The following is a 23,206-nucleotide window of genomic DNA, read 5'->3' as shown; positions in this document are numbered from 1 at the left end:
CTGTGAGCAAGTTTCATGGTTTGAGAATTTCCTCAAAACAAACCTCGACAGGCCGAGGTCACCGGTAGTAGTTTAGTTTACCAGTAGATGGCGATACAGCCCAACAATTAAAACGGTTGGTTTCAGGCTCCCAAGCACTGATCTGAATATATAACTGGATAGCCGATAGGCCAAGACTATTGAAGCCGCGAGGCCGCCATATTACTCCTCCCAAGAAACGTTTCTTGGTATTCGATCCTGTACATTTACAGTATCGAAATTGGAGAACATTCGAGACAGTACTTAGTAGATACAGCATGTTTTTTTCGTGTTAAATATAAACAAGAGGATTCATTTGACAATTTACCTTAAATAACGTCTTGCACAGGCGTGTATGGGCTCTCGGTTATCCAGTTATGTATGCAGATCAGTGCTCCTAACTCACTTCACAATACTGTTATGCACGCACAATAAGTTCAAGCATCTTTACTGCATTCTTTCAATGACACCCTTAGTAAGACTCTATTTAAAAATAAAAAGACAAAATGGCATTGAAAATGTCCTCATTTTATTTCTACAGTAAAAACATACATTTACAAAATGAAAAAGTGACATTGAGATGCTTTTTTTCCATCCAACACCTCAGAGATTGAATACATGCAAGGACAACTGATGAAAACCTCATCATCATATCCCATAAATTAAACGCGTTGTCATATTCTTTGTAACATGATAATAGCATTAAAAGTGCTATATATAGGATATAGTACGGAATTTAAAGGTGCACTGTGAGTTTAAAATGTTACTGTTAAAGCTTTTCTAGTTGGTGGGGAGGGGTGGAGTAGTGGAAGGCGACATCATGCTCATCTCCAAACTCCAACTCAGACTCCAGGATAACCGCAAAAACAAAGAGTTTATTCGAGCGCACCACGCACGAACTTGAGAGGCTGCAGTTACACTTTAGGCCACATGTGACAGTCGCGAGTAAAAAAAGTGACAAATTCCACAATGCACCTTTAAAATTCAGGAAATTGTCAATTAAACCACTAACACCTCAGCAACCATTTATAAATATACAGTACAAGTTCTTTTGAATAAATGATAATAAGTTATAAGTGGAAATAAGTTAACAAACCCTTTTCTTAGCAAATGTATGTACATATTGGTCTTTTTAAAAGTCAAGTAAGCGGTCAGTTTTTTTTTTAACTGACTGATTGCTGCAGGGGTTTTTTTTGGTCTTGATTTGACAAGATCATCGATATTTTTGCATGAGCAGCTCGATGTAAGTATGAAATGATGCCCCAAAAAATCTGTCTTCCAAGCTGTTGTCACATGTACATTAATTTTTTGTTTTTATTTTATTTATTTATTTTCTTCTTTTTTTTGTAGAAGACTGATGTGACCACTTCAATTTTCTCACTGTTCACTCCTGCTGAATGCCTCATAAAAAAAAAACTCCATTATAAAACGTGTATAATTTCTATTCAACTCATTCACTTATTCATGTCTACAGTAAACAGCCGGATAACATGGACGCAACAGAATATTAACAAAGTTGAATATAACTTTTTTTTTCTTTCCTTTTCTTACTTGCTATTGTAGTATAATTTCAACCTGTTATATGATCATCGTGATGAAAACCTCATTCATATTCTGGGATCATGTTGCACAATAACCAGTAGAACGTTTACCTCATATTATGCACACACCATGTATTTTTACGTTTTCTTTCCACCACAGGGTTGTCCTTTACACAGGGAATAAAGACCGTCTGTTGCGTAAGTATGAGAGAGTTTACCTGAGCATGTGTCTTTTGTTATGAATGTTCAAACACTGGCGTGTATTCTTCTGCTCACCTGCCCTTAAAGTGCAGAGCAACGACAGCTGCTAATCCAATAATATAGTACAAACCTCCAAGTGCTCGTCCACATTTTAGTTTTGGATTAGCTTCATGCTGTTCATTCTTTTTTTGTTTCATTTTGCTCGCCGTGAAACAACCTCCTGCAGCAAGGGTTGGACGTAGTGGTTAGATGTTGGTGTCACGCTGCAAGCCTGCAAGTAGTTGTTGTCCTTGTCAGAGGGAGTGTAATAACGCAGCCTCTCTTGTCACCTGAAACAGTGTCATTGAAACATTACTTTTACAAGTATGGGCCTTGAATAAACTTATGCATGTATAATTGATCATCTGTATTCTTTGTCGGCCAGAGCTGACAAACCTTTTTACAGACACAAATGTTGTAAACATTGTTTGAGTAGGGGCTCAAAATGACAATTTGCTGTCATACCTCATGAGGCCTGCTAACGAAGAGGAAGAAAACTGGATCCCACCAAAAAGTGATTTACGCTGCTCCTGGGATGGTGTCCTCGTTTCCTCGATGACTGGTTTGTATTCGGGGATCTGAGCCACTTGAAATCTGTTCAGAAAAAAAAGAAACTTTCCAGCTAACTGCACAGATGTAAAGGGATCGCAAACTTGACTGTGGCAAAGAATTTTCATTCAAGGGAAAAGGTATGCATCCATGTTGAAATTGAACCCGAGTGTTGCAAATTCCATTTAATGATTCAGATGTTGTGTAAAGGAATGATTAGATATGTATTGTGTGGCAGCAACAGGTCTCACCTTCCCACAGACAGAACTTTCAGCTCTGTCCATTCCTTTCCCTCATTGACCTCCAGGGTCTCCTGCACAGTATTTGGCACCGCAGGAGTGTTAACACACATTCCTGACAGCAGGGGGTCCCGCTTCTGCTCAGTGGATGTTTTCAGGGTGGGGATGATAAGGGTCTGTGGGGGCTTAAGTGGATCTTTAAGGGAATCCAGAGGGGGTATGAGTACAGTGGGCCAATTCTTCTGGGCACATCGGGAGCAACAGTAGCCGTGCTTTGGTCCCAAGTCGGAGAGGCCAGAGATGGTGTGAAGGTGCGACTGATGGGGGCAAAGTCTCGGGAGGGAACAGAATGAGGACAAGGCAGACAGCATCGGGAACCTGAGGGGGGGAAAATTAGGGGGATTTATACAGTGGAAATACATTTTTCGTCACACCCATCTAAGTGGGGTGAAATTCAATCTCCGCATTTGACCCATCCACTGAGGGAGCGGTGAGCAGCAGCAGAGGGTTACGGTCGGGGATCATTTGGTGATCTAACCCCCCTATTCCAACCCGTAATGCTGAGTGTCAACTGATTTGGACTCTTTTCCCACATAAGAACAACATGGGAAAAAATTGGGGTTATCTCATGTTTTTATTTGTTATAGTGGACGCCAGGACAGTATGGCTGTAAAGTGTTGTAAATTTACCAAGCTTATATGTAAAATTTTTAACATGATCATCATGCAAATCAACTTGCAATTGTGATTGGTTAGCTAGGATCCAATCATGAACCAGAAGCATTGCCATCATCCAAATTATTGTTTTAGACACGCAAAAATATGTCATGTCCACTGCAATCATCTATGGGTCCGAAAGGGTTAAAATAATGAAAAAGCAACTCATCGGTAGGAAGGCACATTTTTTTCCCCCTCTGCTTGAGTTCAGTAACATCGGTTTGTTGAAGCACCATTATCTAAAATTATATAAAACCGAGTAAAATTACATTAACTCATACCTCCATCTATCCATCCGTTATCCGTACTGCTTATCGCCACGAGGGTCACGGGCATGCTGGAGCCTATCCCAGCTGCCTTCAGGCAGTAGGCGGGGTACACCGTGAACTGGTTTCCAGCCAATAGCAGGGCATTCAGTTTAAATTTAAAAATAGTTTTTTTCCCCAGTAGTAATTACTAGAGTCTGTGCATCATCTCATCTATTTCATTTTGGACAACAGCCTTTATGCATTACGTACTCACAAAGTCAGTTCAACTACTGAATTGAACTGTAACATATTGTTGCCTATAAGCTAAATAGAGTGTACGCGCTTGACTAGTGATGATTATTCCATAAAAGAGCAACCACAAATCAATCACTTTGCCGTTTTAGTGGTGGACAAATACAAAGAACAGACCACTTTTTCTTCGTGCTTTATCATGGACAGCATGACTAAATACATGTTGGCATGTAGCGGTGTGGAAGTGGTGCCAGTATGTGTATGGACCTACTTGACTGATGAGACTTTGCTCAGGGCCATCTGATTGCTCTCATACTCCTGCAGTAGTTCTTCTAAAGCAGCAGCATTTTCTGAAAACCAACACATGTATAAATTTGTCCAAGCATATATAATTCCTATCATTTCACTCAAAGCGGAATTAACTCATTCACTGCCATTGACGGCTTTAGACGTCAACAATTCATTTGAACTATTTCTGTTAGTTTAACATTTTTTCCACTTTTAACAAGAGTATGTAAACCTAGAAAAAAGTTGTTATTGTACATTTAGAACAGATATAACATTTGTGATTAACCGTGAGTTAACTATTGAAGTAATGTGATTAATTAAAATAAAAAATGTAATCGCCTGACGACCTAATTTATAATAATCTTTTCTTTTCATTTTTAAAATAATCTTTTTTCAAACAAAGAAACGATTATTAAAATTAGGGCGTCAGGCGATTATTATTATTTTTATTGTAATTAATCGCATGACTTCAATAGTTAACTCATGATTAATCACAAATTTTATATCTGGTCTAAATGTACAATATTTTTTTTCATACTCTTGTTAACAAAAATGGGGAAAAAAAGTTAAACTAATAGAAATAGTTCAAATGAATTTTTGACGTCCATAGCCGTCAATGGCAGTGAATGAGTTGACACAAGGGAAAGTATTTAACAGTGAAGTAATATTTTTATTCAGAAAAATCTGAATCTGTGACTAAGTGAAGTAAGAACATAACCCACCTTTTTTCTCAGTAATTAGGCGAACAAGAACGCCGATTGTGTCTTCATTTAGGTCGTCGTAATTATTACCTAGAGCAAAGAAATTAACATTTTAATAAGCATTTAATACGCTCTAAACTATTACATCACAAAGTCAGACATTCTTTTGTTTAAATATGTATTAGCAAACATGTTAATGCATTCAATGTTGCAAATTAATATAACGTAGATGCATGCATGTTCCAATTAGACTAAAAGCTCCAAGTTTGAATCTTGCTGGGGTAAAATAAGTTTCATAGTCTGTGACAAAGCCATTGTTTACAAAGTATGCCGAATCAACCACTATCCCACACATGTTTGGCTTACAGCAGATAATAATGTACTTCATTCATAAGTGGCAGCCACTGTACACTTTCAAGCCCTGTTCACACAGTGCATGTCATTGCTCGGATACTGTGCCTTAGCACACGATGGGACTGATAAGGCTCCATGGCAACCCCCCCCCTGACAACCCATAAAACCTGAGAATTGAGTGATAGCAGTGAAGGATGGAAAATACTTTGGTCAGCAATCTGTTTAAGCAGAGGGCTGTAAATCAACATTAGTGGCTCTGTGGCCTTTTATGGGAATTTGATGTTAAACGTGTCGTTCAAGAGAGGCCATGACACTTAATTCTCTTAACTTATTTTCTACTTCTCTAAAAGTCACATTTAACATTGTAGCATGTGACTGAGATTGCCCCGGCTGTAAGTCCTCCTCATGGGCCTTCCCGAATGACTTGAGTTGATGACATACCATATGTGCTGGAGTCTGAACTGTATATACTATAAACTATAACAAGCACCTAATATACACAACATGCCAAAGATTGTTACATAATAATGAAAAATGATAGACAGAAGAGGCAAACAAATATGTAGTTTGACCCTGCGGTTACAGGCACCCTTCCTCTCCCAAGCAGATGTAAAACAGAGCAGCACAGTAGAAGAGAAGGCTTTAGTGAAGGAGATGAAAGAGGAGACATAAACCATGAGGTGAGCGCCTAATTGAATTATTGATCCGGCTGGGAAAGGAGACGAGCCAAGGATGGAGTGTCATGTTCACATGAGGCTGACGTGTTGTTGAAAGGGGTGGAGAAGGATTGCAAAAAGAGGTCATGGGATTGGGGCGTTTTCCAGTGAGTGCAGAAACAGCTCACGTTTCACAACAAGATTTTCACCAGAGGAAAATAACAACTCAAACCTGACTGTTTGGTCCTCTTTCAGCACGCTACAATCTGAATGCATTGAAGAGTCGTAGATCTAAAGTTCACTGATGCATATTCTGCACCGAGCCAGCCGCGGGCGGGAGTGTGGCTTTTAGATGCCTTACGTACCGGCAGTATCACACAGTCTTGCTTGTTAAATCACAGTTTAATCAATAGTTCATTAATGACAACGTTGTCTAAAAGGAGCCGTGAGCGGTCTGCCTCGCGTGCGTGTCGAGAGCAGCTGTGCTCAAGTTCTGTAAAAAAATAAAAATAAAATAAATAAATAAAAAATAAAAAATAAAAAATAAATAAATAAATAAATAAATTTAAAAATAAAAATAAAAAATACAAAAAAATAAAAACTATTAATTTTTTTTTACAAAAATTAAAATTAAAAAATAACTAGGGTTCATCAGCTGTCACGGCTTGTGCCATCAGGTCAAAGGGAAAAGCCAGCTCAGCTTAGTAAATCTGCTTACTTGTGCACATCAACTACCTGTCCTTCAGGTTGCTGCTGTGCACACACCAGCCACTGAGCTTGAAAGGGCATCTAAAAAAAAACATCAAGTATGCAGAGCTATTTACAAGAACTGTTAAATTAGCGTTGGGAGACTTCAGCTCAAGTGAGCAACTAAAGGATTAACTCAAATAGTGTGTTTTTTCTGATGTGGCCACAGAAGGGTAATACCAGTGACGGCAAATTGAACTTGCCAGTTCTATGAAGACTATTGGGTAAAAGGGGAACATGTGTGTCTGCCCTGGCTGCTCGGTAAAATATGGATTAAGCAACAGTAAGACGTCATCAATACAATAAAGAACAGTACAGCAAAGTCAGCAAAGACTCATTTCCATGACACACATCTCCACTTCCTTAAATGCTATGCTGTCTTCTTGCATCATCGAGTGAGTCGTTTTAAGTTTAAAGCTGTTATCTTTTCATAATTACCACACTAGCCTGGCGCTTGTCTGAACTATAACATGCAAATAGGAGGAAGCAATCATTCACTGGTATGAAACAAACTAACAACTAAACTTTTCTGCAATCCCCATCAGGAAGTACATTTTTTTCAAACAAGACAACTGTGAAACATTTAATTTGCAAGGGTGTTATTGGAGTAATTTAATTCTATGTTGTTCAAATAAATATCGGTCCTACATCGCGAGTGCGAGCTCAACCACATAATTGCTGTGCCAACAAACAAATTAAACTGCCAGCCAAGATTTCCTCATCTTGCTGTCCGGCCAAGTGTGAGAAAAGCCTTCCACTCTGCGGTGCCTTCATATGATAGCACCTCACTAAAGTCACAGGAATAATATACCACAAGAAAATAAAGGAATTCAACATGTGACAACAAACACAGAAGCCTGGAGAAAGCCAGACAAAGTTTGTATCGTTGATTTTTTTCTCTCTCTGTCACAAAGTAACGTGCGATGACAAATATGTTTTTTTTGTTTTGTTTGTTTGTTTGCTTTTTGCACCATGGAGATGTCTTTTGTATTATGGAGGACCTGCTTCTGTTGACATTAATAATAATAATAATAATAATGTGAATTGCGCTCATTTGTTCTTTCTGCTTTGTGTCAATATCGGATTCACAAGATCCACCCGAATGTATTGTCAGCACCAAATCTGTAATTATTTGCCCTGACGGCTATAACGAAGCTGAGAGGCAGTCCTGTCTTAAGTAGGTTTTATAAGATGAACGTGGAGCATATGAAAGATAGTCATGAATTTCTGTATGCAGCCCTCTGAAAAAGTTTAGACACTAATTGACTTGGTTCTATTCAAATGCCTCTTCTTTTTTTTTTACATTGATCCATTTGTTATTGTCTATCTCCAGATGTCTCTTCCCCCAATCATTATTTTTCTCTTAATTGGTTTATTTAATTTGCCCATTCTGCCCACATCACTCCTTCCCTCATTCCTGCCTGCTCTCAGTCTCTCCCTTTCACAGGAGAAGCCGGGTACCCTCTCCCCTTCCTCACTTCTTTGTTTACCAAAAGTTATTTTCTCTCTGACTCCCTAGTGAGATGTTGGGAATGTTTTTTCGCCTGCCTCAAGAAAAATCACAATAATAACAGTGTACGCTTGGAAAAATAGAGCATACATGACCTGCAATGAATGGGCCTGGAAAAGGTCAAAGTACAAACCATTACATATGTAGGTTTGCACCGAAGTTACATGACTACCAAACCACCTAAGACACTCATGCATTTAGAAAATCGGGATTGAACGTACGGTGATACTCCCATTCCATTCTCTCCCTTTCAGCTTCTTAGGTCGGTATCTTGTCAAGTCATCGCTCACCTTCTCTCTGAGGTGTGGCTGACTCTGCATCAACCCCCTCCTTCTCAGCATTGCAGCGGCATCCTTTCTTCTTTAAGAAGTTGCAAATCCCGATACCCAGCAGGCCCGTCACACAGAAGATAGGCACCAAGGCGAACACAGCATACTCGGCCGTATTCTCCTCAGCGCTGCGCATGACTGTGTCGTTGACTGGTCCTCCGACACCGTTTACCAAGCCTTGCCCCACTGTGCGCACGCTTCTGATGCGAACAGTCACTGGAGGGAGAGATTGTAATCACAAAAGATTTAATCAGTCCCTCACTTGGCCGTTAGGATATTTAATTAAGGAGACTTGGAGTTGAATGCAACAGTTTAAACAAAAATATGCTTACTCTTCACACAGAGGTTTTTCATGGAATCATTTCCCACTCTGGGTTTGGAGTTAAATCTGTTTGAATAGAACAGGCCATATTTGGCAGGAGAGAGAAGAGAGACACAATATTTAAAAAAAAACAAAAAGTATTTCCCTGCAGCAATCTGATAACTGTGGCAAATAGTATACTTTTGTTTTCAATTAAATACGACAAAACTAATTAAAAGATTCCACAGACAGACAGCAGACAACAATTGCAACAAAAAAACTTGAGGTCATTACCCAGGCAGACAGCCTCCACACACAGCATCAGAGTTTGCAGTGCCGGGGGTTACCAGTTTTCGCCCGCGCAGCTTGCAGGAGGAGTGTGGACGACACAGTTCAGAATGGAATGAGTCTGAAAAGGTTCCTGTCTGGCATGAACGACACTGCACTTCCTCCGTCCGACTCTGTATCCGCCCACAAGGCTGGGAAGACAGAAATCCACAAATATTAGAATATTATCAAAATATATCATAATAAATACAACTTTTATATATTGGCAAAACCGCCACAAGTAATAAACTGTTTAGTTTCTGAAAGCTGTGTCGTAAGAGAAACCAGTTAAATGACAGTTAAAACTAAATAAAATTTTCGACTCACTAAATTACGTTGCCGATGCCGAGTGTCTTCAATATGGCAAATTACACTCAATCATAAATTGTCTGATTGCTAATCACAAAAGCATACCAAATGTCAACAGTGGCAAAATGAAAAATACATTGCTGAGCCATAAAACCTAATTTGAAATGTTAACTCATTCAAAATAGGTCTTATGATTAGCATCACATTAAAAGAAAGCTAAGTGTGGCATTCAAGATGCCAGTCTAAATGTATGTTATCTGGGAAAATAAAATAAAATTGAGCCTATATGAATAAAACGGTCCTCCTCATTCATACAAACTGCTACCAAAACACAACTACAAGTAAAGAAAACGTTTTTGTTTTATTTTCCCCTATGAATTGTCAGCTGTGTGTCCAGATTTGTCTATTTTTCACAATCGTCACAGTAGTTCCGTTCCTCAAGGCCTGGCTTGGTGACCGAGACCTGCTGTAGGCCATTTAGACATGAAAAATTGGGAATGGAAAAATGCCAGTACATTTGAAGACAGTCAAAGTGCTTTCCATACTCAACAGTTATGCAGCTAAAGTAGACACTACACAGCAGATGACTTTATCGGAATTCATGTGAGGAATCACTCTCCCGTCTGACTCACTTTAGACGGCTCTTGACCGGCGGGGCATTCACGGCACGCACATCCTTCTCCCCACTGACACTGCACTGCTGCAGTCCCGCAACAGCCAAACACCTGGAATAAAACCACACGTACAAATTCAAGCAATTTCACGAGTCATTGAAGCTTTTGCTCAAACTGATGATGCGTCATTAAACACACGCCACCTCTAATGCATCTTAAAAATAAATAATGAAGACACAGACTATATGCACGTATAATATCTGCATATACTCTACCAGATGTATTTTATTAATATCATGAATATTGGCATTACTATTTGTATTAGTATTATTACTATCATGAAATGGACAGCATTACCGTAAAAAGAACAGTAACTGAGCAGCAAAGGTGGTTCCTCATCTTCTTCAATATAGTCTTGTACGCACATATGATCTGTAGAAGAAAATTTTATGAAATGTGTTCAGGCCAGGGTATGCATAAATTTGGACTCAGGCACTTTGTCGTAAAATATGCATAAATATTAGTCCCACAATTATACTCAGTTCAATACAGGTTTATAAGAACAAACACTCATTTCCAAGGTACTTTTTAAAGAAACAATACACCGCCTGTTTTTTGCCAGTGATTGTAAACGAAAATGCTTGAAATTCAAATTCTTCCCTAGTTCATTTATGAAGCGCTGGACTCAAATGAAATTGCGCAAGGGGCGGTACTGAACCTCAACGGTCATAATGGGGATGTGAAATTGCACCACGGATTATGACAGCAGAATGGAAGTAGAGGAAAGGTTGGAGAAACCCAAAATGACTGATCAAAGCAAAAAAACACAATACGAGGGAAGAGCACACTCAATCTGTTTTACATCCCAGCAACATCCTGGTTGAAATGTCCAAATCATGTTGGGTGAGTGGCACTACCCCTAAATATTTCAATACTAGAAAAATAGGTTTGTCTTGATACTTTATTTGATATAGTGTATCTAGCTGATCTTTTTATGCACTTCCTATTGTTAGAATACTTGTCTTCTCGTGTCATGCCTTATCTTTTTATCAGGTGATGGGTTGTATGGGCAGACCGATGTGAAGAAAGGGTCGGCGTGGGGGCTAAGAGTGGCGCATAAACACGGCTAGGAATATCTCACCTTGCACAACAAACATGACTAACCACTATCCATGATGCCGTTGTCATTTTATGTGGATGGGAAAAAAACGCCCACATTGAAAACACCTGAAAAGACATTGAATATGTTATCCAATGGCTTACGAACAGCCTCTTGGAACCCATTGTGCTCGTATCTACACCTGCCAACCATTTCCTGTGTCTGGTTCTAACAGCGCATTTCATACATGGCTCCCTAATGTCAATCAGGCCCTCAACCATTCAATGTTTCTGACCTTGGCTTTGCTAGCATGACATCTGTTGTCAAGTTTTCCAGTGGAATGGTACACCAGCGCATGCCAGTCTCCTGCACACTGTCAGGTCAGACTTTATCACGTTGGAACGCAACGAGGTCAAGTTGGCTGACCGGATTGGAGCGAGAGAAAGAAGAGATGATAGCAGGCTCAGGCTCAGCTCACAAGTAGAGTGTAATGTACCATATAGTGGAGTGGACCCCTTCAAGTTTGCTGATCGGCACATACGGATTCACCTATTTGTACATTTATTCTCAATATTCTTTAAAAATAATCATAATATTATTTGTGTATGTTTTTTTTTGGAGGGCGGAGCCAGCTCCCGTTTTTCATGGAAGATACTTATTGGCTGTATATCACCGCTTATTAAAGTTTTTTTTTTTTAGGTACTGATAAAAAAATTCTCAATGCAATTGAATGGGTGTCATTTAAGAGCCAGATCGGGAACCGATACCAATACTGATACTTAATCAGGACATCCCAACTGTAGTGTATACCATATGCTTCAAATAAGCTTGTAATTTTACTACCCTGAAAAATGTTAACAGAATCAAGGATCTTTTGTATACCCATTAAAGAGACAGCACAGACCTTTCTATTTTTAAACAAATATACAACATTAAGGTAATTTATCATTCTACTAATGGGAACGCAACCCAACCACTTAGCTCAAGAAGTGAAAGCCTGACTCATTTTTTCCATCATCACTCTTATGGGAGAGCTAAAGAAATGCAAACTGGTCTTATTTTGGTTCATGACCAGAAAAAAAAAGGAATGTGGAAGAGGGGGAATGCTACAGACTGTAAAAGTGGGTACTGCAAATAAAACAAGTGAGAATTCAAGTCCCTTGGCAAGAATGCAAACGTTTTCTAGTAATGAGTGCTTGACTTGATGCAATTTGCCCCTTTATTCTCCAGCATAGAGAAGGCAACATGTTTTCCATGACGAGATATATGTTTAGTTAAATGAACTGCACAGTACATCATATCCGTAGTCTTTTCTCAATAAAATTAATTGAAGTGGTTGAGTTGAATTGAATAATTTTAAGGGAAAAAAAGATTCAGCAACTGCGAAGCGGTTCAATTTCATGCTTTGTTGGTTTCATTGTTATTGCTCAGCAGTTGTTTTGTAACAGGCTCATGTCTGTATCACCACGAGCACGAGGGACTGAATGTATCCTTTGCAATAATACATGACACACACAATCAGTCACTTGTGCCTTGTCACAAAGACATTGACCCAGACCGGCATTGTTCTGTGTCACTGGCGAGTTCATCTGGCAGACACTTAACACTTTCAGATTTCGTTCCTTGAACAACCAACCTAAATCTGGAGGCAAATACTTGATATAAAACCAGAGAAGCACACACACAGTTACTGATGTGATTAACTTTTCTAATGTACTTGGAAGGGTAGCATGAGGTTTACTTGTAGTGGTACCATTTTTTTTTTTTAATCATAAGTTCAGCTGAGTTTGTCTGGATGGCTGTCAGTGTCAACGGCTAATAGCTTTAGAGCCCCTGTGGCATTCATGTTCCGTCTAAGTTCCCACTTGTGTAATTATCCTTAGCTTTGCTGTGCCACACATGGTGTCTTGAATCTCTGCAGGGTATAATGACATTTCAAGACTATTAACTAGGGGTGGGAATCTTTGAATGTCTCACAGTTCGATTCAATTCCCATTTTTTCCCCCAAATGATCTGATTGACAATGATTTTTGTTTCAATCAATAGAAAATCTAAGGAATTGTAATGATCTACTGCAGTCTGACTCGCTAATGCTAATTAGCGCGCTACTCGCGGCACTTTTATCACTCGGCTCCACACTGCAAAAAAAAAAAACTTTTATTGGAATAACTTGATCGTGACTTTTTCCTTCTACTCTCTAATGTGGCTACAACTTAACAGTGTATCAGACCGCGTGGAACCACACTGCCCCTAAGTGGCCAAATCGGGTACAACATGAACAGCGCTCCCAATAAAGGCACACACAGACAAATGCAAGACAGTATAAAATTATTTATTTTGGGACATTTAAAATCGATTCTGAATCGTACTAAATGAGAATCGTGATTCTTATGAGAATCGATTTTTTTTGGCACACTTACTATTAACGCATTAAGTTAAGAGTGAAACATGCTCTCCAGTGACAGAAAGCTTGGTCCCAGTCACAGGTCACAAGTCCTCCAACAGGATAACAATCCAAAACACACCTAAAAACACCCAATAATGCCAAGGAACAAAACATCGGAATACGACGTACTTTAGTGGCAATGAGCCCAGAACAAAATCCCATTGAACATGCAGTCTGGGATGGGGAAGGAACCCTTCAAACTGAGATAGCTGGAACAGCCTAGGAACAACAAGGGGCCTAAACACCTCTTAACAGGAGCACAAATCTCATTGAGAGCTGCAGAAATCTAGGCAACCGGTTTGACAGTTTACCGTGGTTTTAAAAGGCATGGTCTCAATAACCACTAATAATGGCTGTCAATGGTAATGGGCTCTTCTCTTTTTTGGTAGGGCACAATATGATTGGCTGCTTGCAAAGTTGAGTAAACTAGCTGCTTTTTTCACTCCAATTAACTTTTTTTCTCCTTCCCACACACAGAGGGGAGCAAGATGAAAACGACCAAATAAAAAATTGATGGTGCCAGTGGCTACTAGTTAGCCCCAAAGCACCTGTTATGTGTTAATTCTTTTGACGTTTAATGTTATGAGGACTACATCAACATTTTTTGATCCACTGCACATGCTTCTTTTTCTAATCAGTTAATTACTTACATAATTTAAAATGGGGAAAAAATAACCTCAATAGTTTGACACGAACAAATATTCGGAATGTCATACGCAAACATGTATTAAATCCTTTAATTTAATGCATGTAGTTATGTTTATTTCTCAAACACAACCGGTGCTACCTTTAACGTAAGCATCCGCTGTCAACTAAAGGATCACCTGCAGTCAAAATTAATAGTGTGATTAATCTGTGTTAATACATGATTAATGCACAATTTTTTGTGTGATTAATTTATTAGTTAACGCTTTAACTTTGACAGCCCTACATTTATTATTCTTTTATTTATTGAAAGTTAACACGGCACACGTTTTTTCTGTAGCAAATATTCTATATTTCGTTTAAAAATAAAATAGATTGTGTTCAATGCGCAAAAAAAAAAATCTGTTTTTTATTACCTATATATCTATATATATTTTAAAGGTCATTTAAGAGCTGTAATTTTAATACCGTGATATTTTTGCTCACAGTTATCATGTCAGAATCTAATATCGGCCTATGCCTACTTCACAGTGGAAACGGATAATTTTTTTTCCTGCCATAACATTGACAATAATATCAGATATCGGTTACTTAATATGCAACTATATAGTAAATAAGATTAGACTGAAAAATCTGAATTTCACCTACAGTCTCTACAGTACTCAGCAAGAGCCTTTTGACGTGTACTTGGTCTGATCATCAGTTAATTTATTGAAACGTTGGGTTTTAAATATATTGTACAGTATATAACATCCTAAAGGCTCTGGATGTTGTGGGGCTGTCGTGTCGTGGTGTCAACCACAACGTCTCTACAACATCGCGTGGACATCAGGGACGGTGATCTGGATTGGCAGACCGGGGTGGTGGTTCCCCTTTTTAAGAAGGGGGACCGGAGGGTGTGTTCCAACTTTAGAGGGATCACACTCCTCAGCCTCCCAGGTAAGGTCTATTCAGGGGTGCTGGAGAGGAGGGTCCGTCGGGAAGTCGCATCTCGGATTCAGGAGGAGCAGTGTGGTTTTCGTCCCGGCCGTGGAACGGTGGACCAGTTCTACACCCTCAGCAGGGTCCTCGAGGGTGCGTGGGAGTTCGCCCAACCAGTCCACATGTGCTTTGTGGACTCGGAGAAGGCGTTTGACCGTGTCCCTCGGGGAGTCCTGTGGGGGGTGCTTCGGGAGTATGGGGTACCGGGCCCCCTGATACGGGCTATTCGGTCCCTGTACGACCGATGTCAGAGTTTGGTCCCCATTGCCGGCAGCAAGTCGAATTTGTTTCCTGTGAGGGTTGGACTCCGCCAAGGTTGCCCTTTGTCACCAATTCTGTTCATAACTTTTATGGACAGAATTTCGAGGCGTAGCCGAAGCGTTGAGGGGGTCCGGTTTGGTGGCCTCAGAATTGCATCTCTGCTTTTTGCAGATGATGTGGTGCTGTTGGCTTCTTCAAGCCGTGATCTCCAGCTCTCACTGGAGCGGTTCGCAGCCGAGTGTGAAGCGGTTGGGATGAAGATCAGCACCTCCAAATCCGAGACCATGGTCCTCAGTCGGAAAAGGGTGGAGAGCCCTCTTTGGGTCGGGGATGAGATCCTGCCCAAAGTGGAGGAGTTCAAGTATCTTGGGGTCGGTTAGGTAGGTTAGAGCGGGAGATCGACAGGCGGATTGGTGCAGTGTCTGCAGTGATGCGGACGCTGTATCGGTCCGTTGTGGTGAAGAAGGAGCTGAGCCGAAAGGCAAAGCTCTCGATTTACCGGTCGATCTACGTTCCTGCCCTCACCTATGGTCACGAGCTGTGGGTCGTGACCGAAAGAACAAAATCCCGGATACAAGCGGCCGAAATGAGTTTCCTCCGCAGGGTAGCCGGGCTCTCCCTTAAAGATAGGGTGAGAAGCTCAGTCATCCTACTCCTCCGCGTTGAGAGGAACCAGTTGGGGTGGCTCGGGCATCTGGTTCGGATGCCTCCTGGACGCCTCCCTGGGGAGGTGTGCCGGGCATGTCCTACCGGCGGGAGGCCCCGGAGACGACCCAGGACACACTGGAGAGACTACGTCTCTCGGCTGGCCTGGGAACGCCTTGGGATCCCGTCGGAGGAGCTGGCTGAAGTGGCTGGGGAGAGAAGTCTGGGCTTCCCTGCTAAAGCTGCTGCCCCCGCAACCCGACCCCGGATAAGCGGAATTGAAGACGGAACGGAAAAGTATATAACAGTCTAGTATCATCGCCTTCAATACCTGTTGTATCTTCTTCATTTAAGTATGTCTTCATCATTCCATCATATTCTTCTTGTTAGTCATGTCTTAACAGTGACACAGAACAAATCAGACCATTGTATGAACACCAAGTTGGCCAAAAGTTGAACAATTGTTCATCAGCTATCTATTTAAATCTTAAATTATGCTAAAGATGGCATATTATGGAATATTTTATACAATTAGCCTATCACTGGATAGCTTGCCCAATGCCCACCCGCCAAATGTATGAAATTAAATAGCCTAAGTATGAAATTAAACAGTCTCAGTGCACCCTGTGGTTGACTAGCAACCAGCCCAGGGTGTAGTCTGCCTTTCACCCGAGGTCAGCTGGGGTAGGCTCCAGCTGTCTAAAACCCTGAGCAGGATAAGCTGCATGGCAAATGGGTGGATGGACAGCAGCTGCTTGGTGATTAAGTACTGCCTCAACAAAGGGAAATATAATTGAGTTTTCTTTATGGGGAGAAGCCAGTAGTGGCTTTATTTATAGTCTGAACACACACTGGGTGAACATCTCTTGTTCTGGTGGGATTCTCAGGTGCTCCAGAAGACTCCAATAACACCAAAAAAAGAACTCAAGTTCGGTGGAGTCATTAGATTTGCGCAAAACTGGACGGTGTCGTACACATAAATAAAATAAAGTTGCTAAATTGTCAACACTTGAGTTGTCCTAGTGAACCGCCTCCTTTTGAAAAATGAATACAAAAAGTGGATATCAAGTGTGCATGCAATTCTTTATCCTTGAGGCCTTTAAATTCACATACAGTCATTACTCGTACAAGAATTAAGGGATTTTTCCAACAGAGGAAATTAAAGAGGGCTACCAGAGGGGGCAGGGTTATTTTAAACAAAAAAAAATCCATCTTTAACTACACTATCAATAACCTACTGTACCCATCTTAAACTTGCTGAAAAGGTGCTATTAACTCATTCACTGCCATTGACGGCTATAGTCGTCAAAAATGCAATTAGTTTAACATTTTTTCCATTTTCGCTAACAAGAGTATGAAAACCAAGAAAAAAATTATTGTAAATTTCGAACAGATATAAAATGTGTGATTAATCGTTAGTTAACTAGTGAAGTTATGTGATAATTACAATTAAAAAATGTAATCGCCTGACGGGCCAAATTTTAAAAAATAAATAAATAAGGGGCGTTTAATCGTAATTAATCGCATGATAATTTTATATCTGTTATAAATGTACAATTAAAAAAAATCTAGGTTTTCATAAAAAATTTAAGTAAATGGAAATTTTTTAAATTAATAGAAATAGTTCACATGAATTTTTTACATCTATGGTCGTCAATGGCAGTGAATGAGTTAAATTTCACAATATGAAAGGTGACACAAGTAATTGTTGGACTTCAACGTTAATTGTACTAATGTCAAAAGGGATACAGGTAGGCCCCCCAAAACGTCCATTTTGGATACATTTATTCCTGTTTCTAGCCAATGTTGCCCCTCATCGGTCTTGCAGTCAAGGGCAGATCACGCCACTGGGAGTGACATCATCAAGTCGGCTATCAGTTGCGTCAACATTTTGGACAGAAGCTCTCGTCTGCCTGTTGAACGTTACGAGCCACCATTTGTTGCAGACGGACGTGAACGCATCACTAGCTAACGAACTCCCTTTTTGAAAAGATGTACGCCTTTTTCGCCGTACATTATTAAATGACAAAGCAGCGGAGTCACAACTCTTAAAACGTCTTTTTCACGGATTAAAAACAACAAAGACACTTTTCCGCCGCGTGTAATTAATGTGGTGAAAGTAAAAAGTCCAACACGAAAAGTGGAGTAAACTCAGCTTTCATCACCCATTCAAATACAATCGTGTACAAGTAGTCAAACTTACCGGTTTCGGCGAATAAAAGTGGTGTAAATTCAAAGTTGCGTCACGAACATGACCACAAATGGTGAACCAGGTTAGTTGGTTGGATTCGTTCTGGATGGAAGCACGGCGCCGGTTAGGATCCTCCCTCACTATCCCAGGCTTTGCTCTCGTTTGCGACAGAGAGCGCGAGCTCAGCCTACGTCACTGCCGAGCGATGACGCGTTGTGACCGTGGGCAATGCGATGGCACTCTTTTGTTTTGTTTTATTTTTCACACCTTACAGTGCTACATTTGGGAACGACCTTGAAAACTAGTGTGCAAACCTAAATACAGGATTACATTTTTGAAAGATAAAATTGATGTGCAGTATTGTTAATTTGCATACTTAGTTACCGGTAGGGTTAAATTTATCTGAAGTCTCTTCATTTAATCACAAATGAAAAATGAAAATCAATAATTGTTATTCACTCTGGAATATTTAAGAGTAACTTACTTGTTTGAAATGTGAATTATCTTTATTTATTTTTTAAGATTATTGATTCTATTATTTATTCATAATTTTTTTGTTTATGTATACCAGATATTCGTATTTTATATCTTGTTAATTAAAAACAAACAAACATGGGCAATGGCAACTATGTGCTTCCTTCATAATAGTGTAACAATAAACTGCTAACAAGGTGAATTAAAGATAGATATAAACAGCTTTTATGTTGTCTAGTCATTAGGTACAATTGCTAGTTATTTGTGTATGCAAGCATACAGTAAGACTGGGTTCAATGATTTGTTGTGATTTTTATGTATTTGCATCTGATTTGAGGAGGTTGACTTAAGCACTCTGTGAGAGCTGTGAAACGTGCCATTGAATAGGCCTATAGAAAGCATCATCATTTTGTAGCATATACATTGTTTTAATGGTTTGCTTTTAATCAGGGCCTAAATGGAAACGAGAGCTTGCTCTCATTTGGCCGTCCCTGAGTAAATAAAGGTTTAAATGAAGTGCAATCGGACCTTACCTTAGGTTTACGTTGCTTCAAAGGTAAATAAATATGTAACCAGTATTGTGTGGCTCCTATTAGGAAAAAGTTCCCTCTGTGTAAATAGCTGGTGAACCTCCTTTTTCACATAACACATTTTCAATCGAACAATGAAAGACGCAATATGTCTCTCTTAATTTTTGCTTAAAAAAATAAACATTGTATCTAAAGTGGTGTATCGTTTGGTGGCGATGCAAATACTAATTGCACTCATGGTCAACAGGACATTTTACCTAATCACAGATGGATTTATAAGTCCTCTAACATATTTTTGAAGCCCATTTAAAAAAAAACGTTGTTTTTAGCACATCCGATTTTTTTCAATATTTTCATTTCTTCAAGTTCGACCTATAAAAGCTTGCACAATACAGATTTTACCAGATGTAGCAATTAATAGCTATGACTGTTGTGGATAATAATCACGCATGACAGGGCTGTAAGAGTTGAAGAAAAAAATTACATGTCTTGCTAAATTTAACCCTTCATTCATAAATATTACACATGATATGATCTCGAAAAGTTTTCTTGCATATATGGTAAAAAAAAAATAGTGGAAAAATCTGTTGACTTGTGTAAAACAGGTTGAGGGAGAAGTTGCCGCACATACACAAGATACAGATATATTCGTAGTGATATTTGATCTCAATGTTGAACTGATTAATAGTGATGGGAAAACGAAGCTCCATGAAGCACTTGTGATATTTTTTGACTCCCCTAGATGGTGCTCTTGGTTTAAATATAAAGGCTAGTGCAAAAGAAATTGATTACATTTCCACTGCATCTTTCAACCAAGAGTGGCATCTAGAGGAGTCCAAAAATATCACAAGTGCTTCATGAAGCTTCGTTTTCCCATCACGACTGATTACAGTTACAGAGTGGGTGGCCATCACATGACAGCGCCATCCTCAAATACGGAAATGTACACAGCATACACGTTTTAACAGCTATGAAACTGTCTGATAATGATTGGCATCGGTAGCTCAAAAACGCAAACACAACGGCACCAGTGAATGTATTTAATTACAAGTATGAATCAACGACGACAAAACAAGACAACAAAACAGAGGAAGTGACACATGACAACCACGAGACGTCAAGCAATTGCACCCGCTGCAATTGCGTACCCCTGTCAGACATCCATCATGTTGAAAACACAATCAAAGAGTCAAACTGGCTACCAGCAACAACACCAATGGCACAGATCCTTTGCTTGCTCACAATAGAGGCCATCTAGTCTTCTTTTTTTTGTTGTTTTAAGAGAGATATGACAGGTATAATTTACAGGTGGTGCTCACAGGGCATGCTGGAAGGAGAGAAAAAAAATACAAACAAAAAAGCTTTACACAAATATATAAAAATATGCCATTAGACTCGTATCGACAATTGAGGACCTTGGGTGCATTATTTACAGAAAAAAAAGGCCTTTTATACCAATATTTACAACAATAAAGACTTAAAAGAGGCGGGTTTTATCCAAGCTAAACAAACCAGATTATCATTTCCATCCTTATGTATTGTGGAGGCCATCTTCATAAGTGTGAAATGTGCTTTTTTTTTATTGCCTGAGGAAATACAGTAAGATAACCATTAGGCAAATCGAATTCGATTCAGACAATAATTTGAACTATTTTAGGAATTTGCTGGGCCAACCATCAAGACACTGCGCCTACTTATTTTTTTTTTTTAAAGTGGACAACTCACAGTCAAATAGTAAAACACCACAGTGATGCACAGATCGCACACAGGTATTGCATCCATGTTGTCACACACACCAAACACAGCCGCATCTGGACCCTTCAGCCCGCATGAGTGTACTGTACAGCATTCTCACTGATTTTGGCACTTGTCTTTACCGTCAAACAACACTAAATGTCAACCTTTAACCACTTAGGCATTTACAAAAATCTTCTTTGACTGATGACTCAGCATTAGGTCAAGTATTTATTGGATTATTAGTCTGAACAAAAGTAAAAAAAATTTTTTTTAATGCAGATACTTTGACCAGCCACAGTGTTAAAGAGGAAGCCAACCCCTCACAACCAAAAATATTTACAATAATATGTTGTATGTGTCCACACTAGTCTAAACATGACATTCTGATTAATAATGCGTTTAAGCAGCAATTCTGCCACTTCCTGTCAACTGAAAATGACATCACAGTTACTCGGGACTCAGGTGATAACCAATCATGACTCAGCTTCAGAAAACAAGTGAGGCAAAATGGCCGCCACTTAAAATTTAGTAATATGGCTGGATTTTACTGCTTAACTCATATTCCACAAACGCAATATTAATCCGAATTCTGTGTTCATATTATTGTAAATAATTTTTGGGGGGTTGGTTTCCCTTTTAACTCATTTACTGCCATTGACGGCTGTAGACGTCAAACATTAATTTGAACTATTTCTTTTAGTTAAAAAAAAAAAAAAGTAAGAAAACCTAGAAAAAAATGATTGTAAATTTAGAACAGGTATAAAATTTGTGATTAATCGTTAGTTAACTACTGAAGTCATGTGATTAATTCCAATTAAAAAAATAATAATCGCCTGACGGGTCCAATTTAAAAAAATAAAAATAAGGGGCGTTTAATCGTAATCAATCGCATGATAATTTTATATCTGTTATAAATGTACAATAAAAAAAATTCTAGGTTTTCATAAAAAAATGAAATTAAAAAAAATGTTAAACTCATTGAAATAGTTCACATGAATTTTTGAGTTAAGCAAAACTGAACATCATCTTCCTAAAGGGTGAATTTAGGTGAAACTGCATTTTTATTATATCTGTATAGAACCCAAAGTAATGGCTACCTACTGTAAACTAGTTAACTTTATCCTCTCAAAAATCTTTTTCTCTCGCTCTCTCTCTCTCTCTCCAAAATGTGCTTTTAATCTATTCCAATGTCTAAAATGGTCCACCACATGCTGAGCGCTGAAGAAAACTGCAACCATGATAGTAAACATTCCGAAAATGCTAAGACAGGTGCAAGGCCAATATCTCATTAACAACGAAGCAGATATCACAACGGCCAGTTGAATCCACTTCAGCTAATGTTGTTGCACGAGTCGAGGAGCCCAGATGGCTGATGGTGCGTTTTCTCGGCTTGGAGCGATCCGAAAACGATCAGCGCTAAACCTCAAATCCCGATAAGGATACATTCACCTGTCCTTCACTTCCACTGACATCTGTGTGCGTGTGTGTGCGTAAATGTGTCAAATGGCTTAACTTCTAGCCTTTTAAAGGCACATGCAGGTGCTTAGCACTTGTCCTTCTGACCTACTCAGTATCTAGCGCACTCACACTAAAGACTGAAACTAGAGCAGGTGAAAATGAAATCGCTCACACACACTCAAACAATCAACAAATACTACATTGATGCTTTTGCCATTTTTTTTTCTCTTGCAAAGGTTTGTAGGTGCGCCCTTAACATCTTCCAATTGGGCAAGCGCGCGGAAACATTGGCAGAAAGTGTTGCGGTGAAAGAAATGAAATAAAATCTGAAGTATCTATGAGACTTCTGTTACTTCCTGTGCTGTGTACGTGCTTGGATTCAAAATGGGCGTGCCCTGGAATTGACACTGCGACTTCGTTGTACCTCAAACTCACGAAGAAAAGGTGAAAGCTACATCTTCTATAAATTAAGTGCTGTCCAGAATAAGTTGACGTCAAAACCATAAATACTGTACATAACTATCTTCATCTGCTACTAGTTGAAAAGCCTCTGCTCAAGAAGTCAGTCATCAATGTGCTGATTTTGTCTTCCCGGCAGATGATTCTGGCACAAGAAATCTTCCAATCATGCAAACTAAGACATAGAAGGAAGGCTTTGGCATAAGTCATGGTAATGCACTTTTTGTCTGTTAAGACTTAGCTCATTCACTGCCATTGACGGTTATAGACGTCAAAAATTAATTTGAACTCATTTCTATTAGTTTAACATTTTTTTCCATTTTTGTTAAAAAGAGTATGAA

General features: G+C 39.3%; 1 protein-coding gene across 1 annotated transcript; it reads right to left on the bottom strand.

Annotated features, from left to right (window-relative positions):
* Positions 1–525: 525 nt before the first annotated feature.
* On the bottom strand, positions 526–18,359 carry relt (RELT TNF receptor). Its single transcript, XM_086080619.1, has 11 exons — positions 18,220–18,359; positions 10,297–10,371; positions 9,958–10,050; positions 8,984–9,168; positions 8,721–8,776; positions 8,350–8,604; positions 4,814–4,882; positions 4,075–4,153; positions 2,600–2,965; positions 2,265–2,393; positions 526–2,089 (listed from the first exon to the last, which is right to left on the bottom strand). Exons 2-11 carry the CDS (start codon positions 10,336–10,338, stop codon positions 2,086–2,088), a joined length of 1,278 nt encoding a protein of 425 aa, XP_085936745.1. The 5' UTR covers positions 10,339–10,371; positions 18,220–18,359; the 3' UTR covers positions 526–2,085.
* Positions 18,360–23,206: the final 4,847 nt, after the last annotated feature.

The sequence above is a fragment of the Leptonotus elevatus genome, chromosome 7, assembly GCF_054856555.1.
Source record: "Leptonotus elevatus isolate MCC_2025b chromosome 7, RoL_Lele_1.0, whole genome shotgun sequence".
NCBI lineage: Eukaryota > Metazoa > Chordata > Actinopteri > Syngnathiformes > Syngnathidae > Leptonotus > Leptonotus elevatus.
This window is presented reverse-complemented; position numbering and strand designations above follow the sequence as displayed.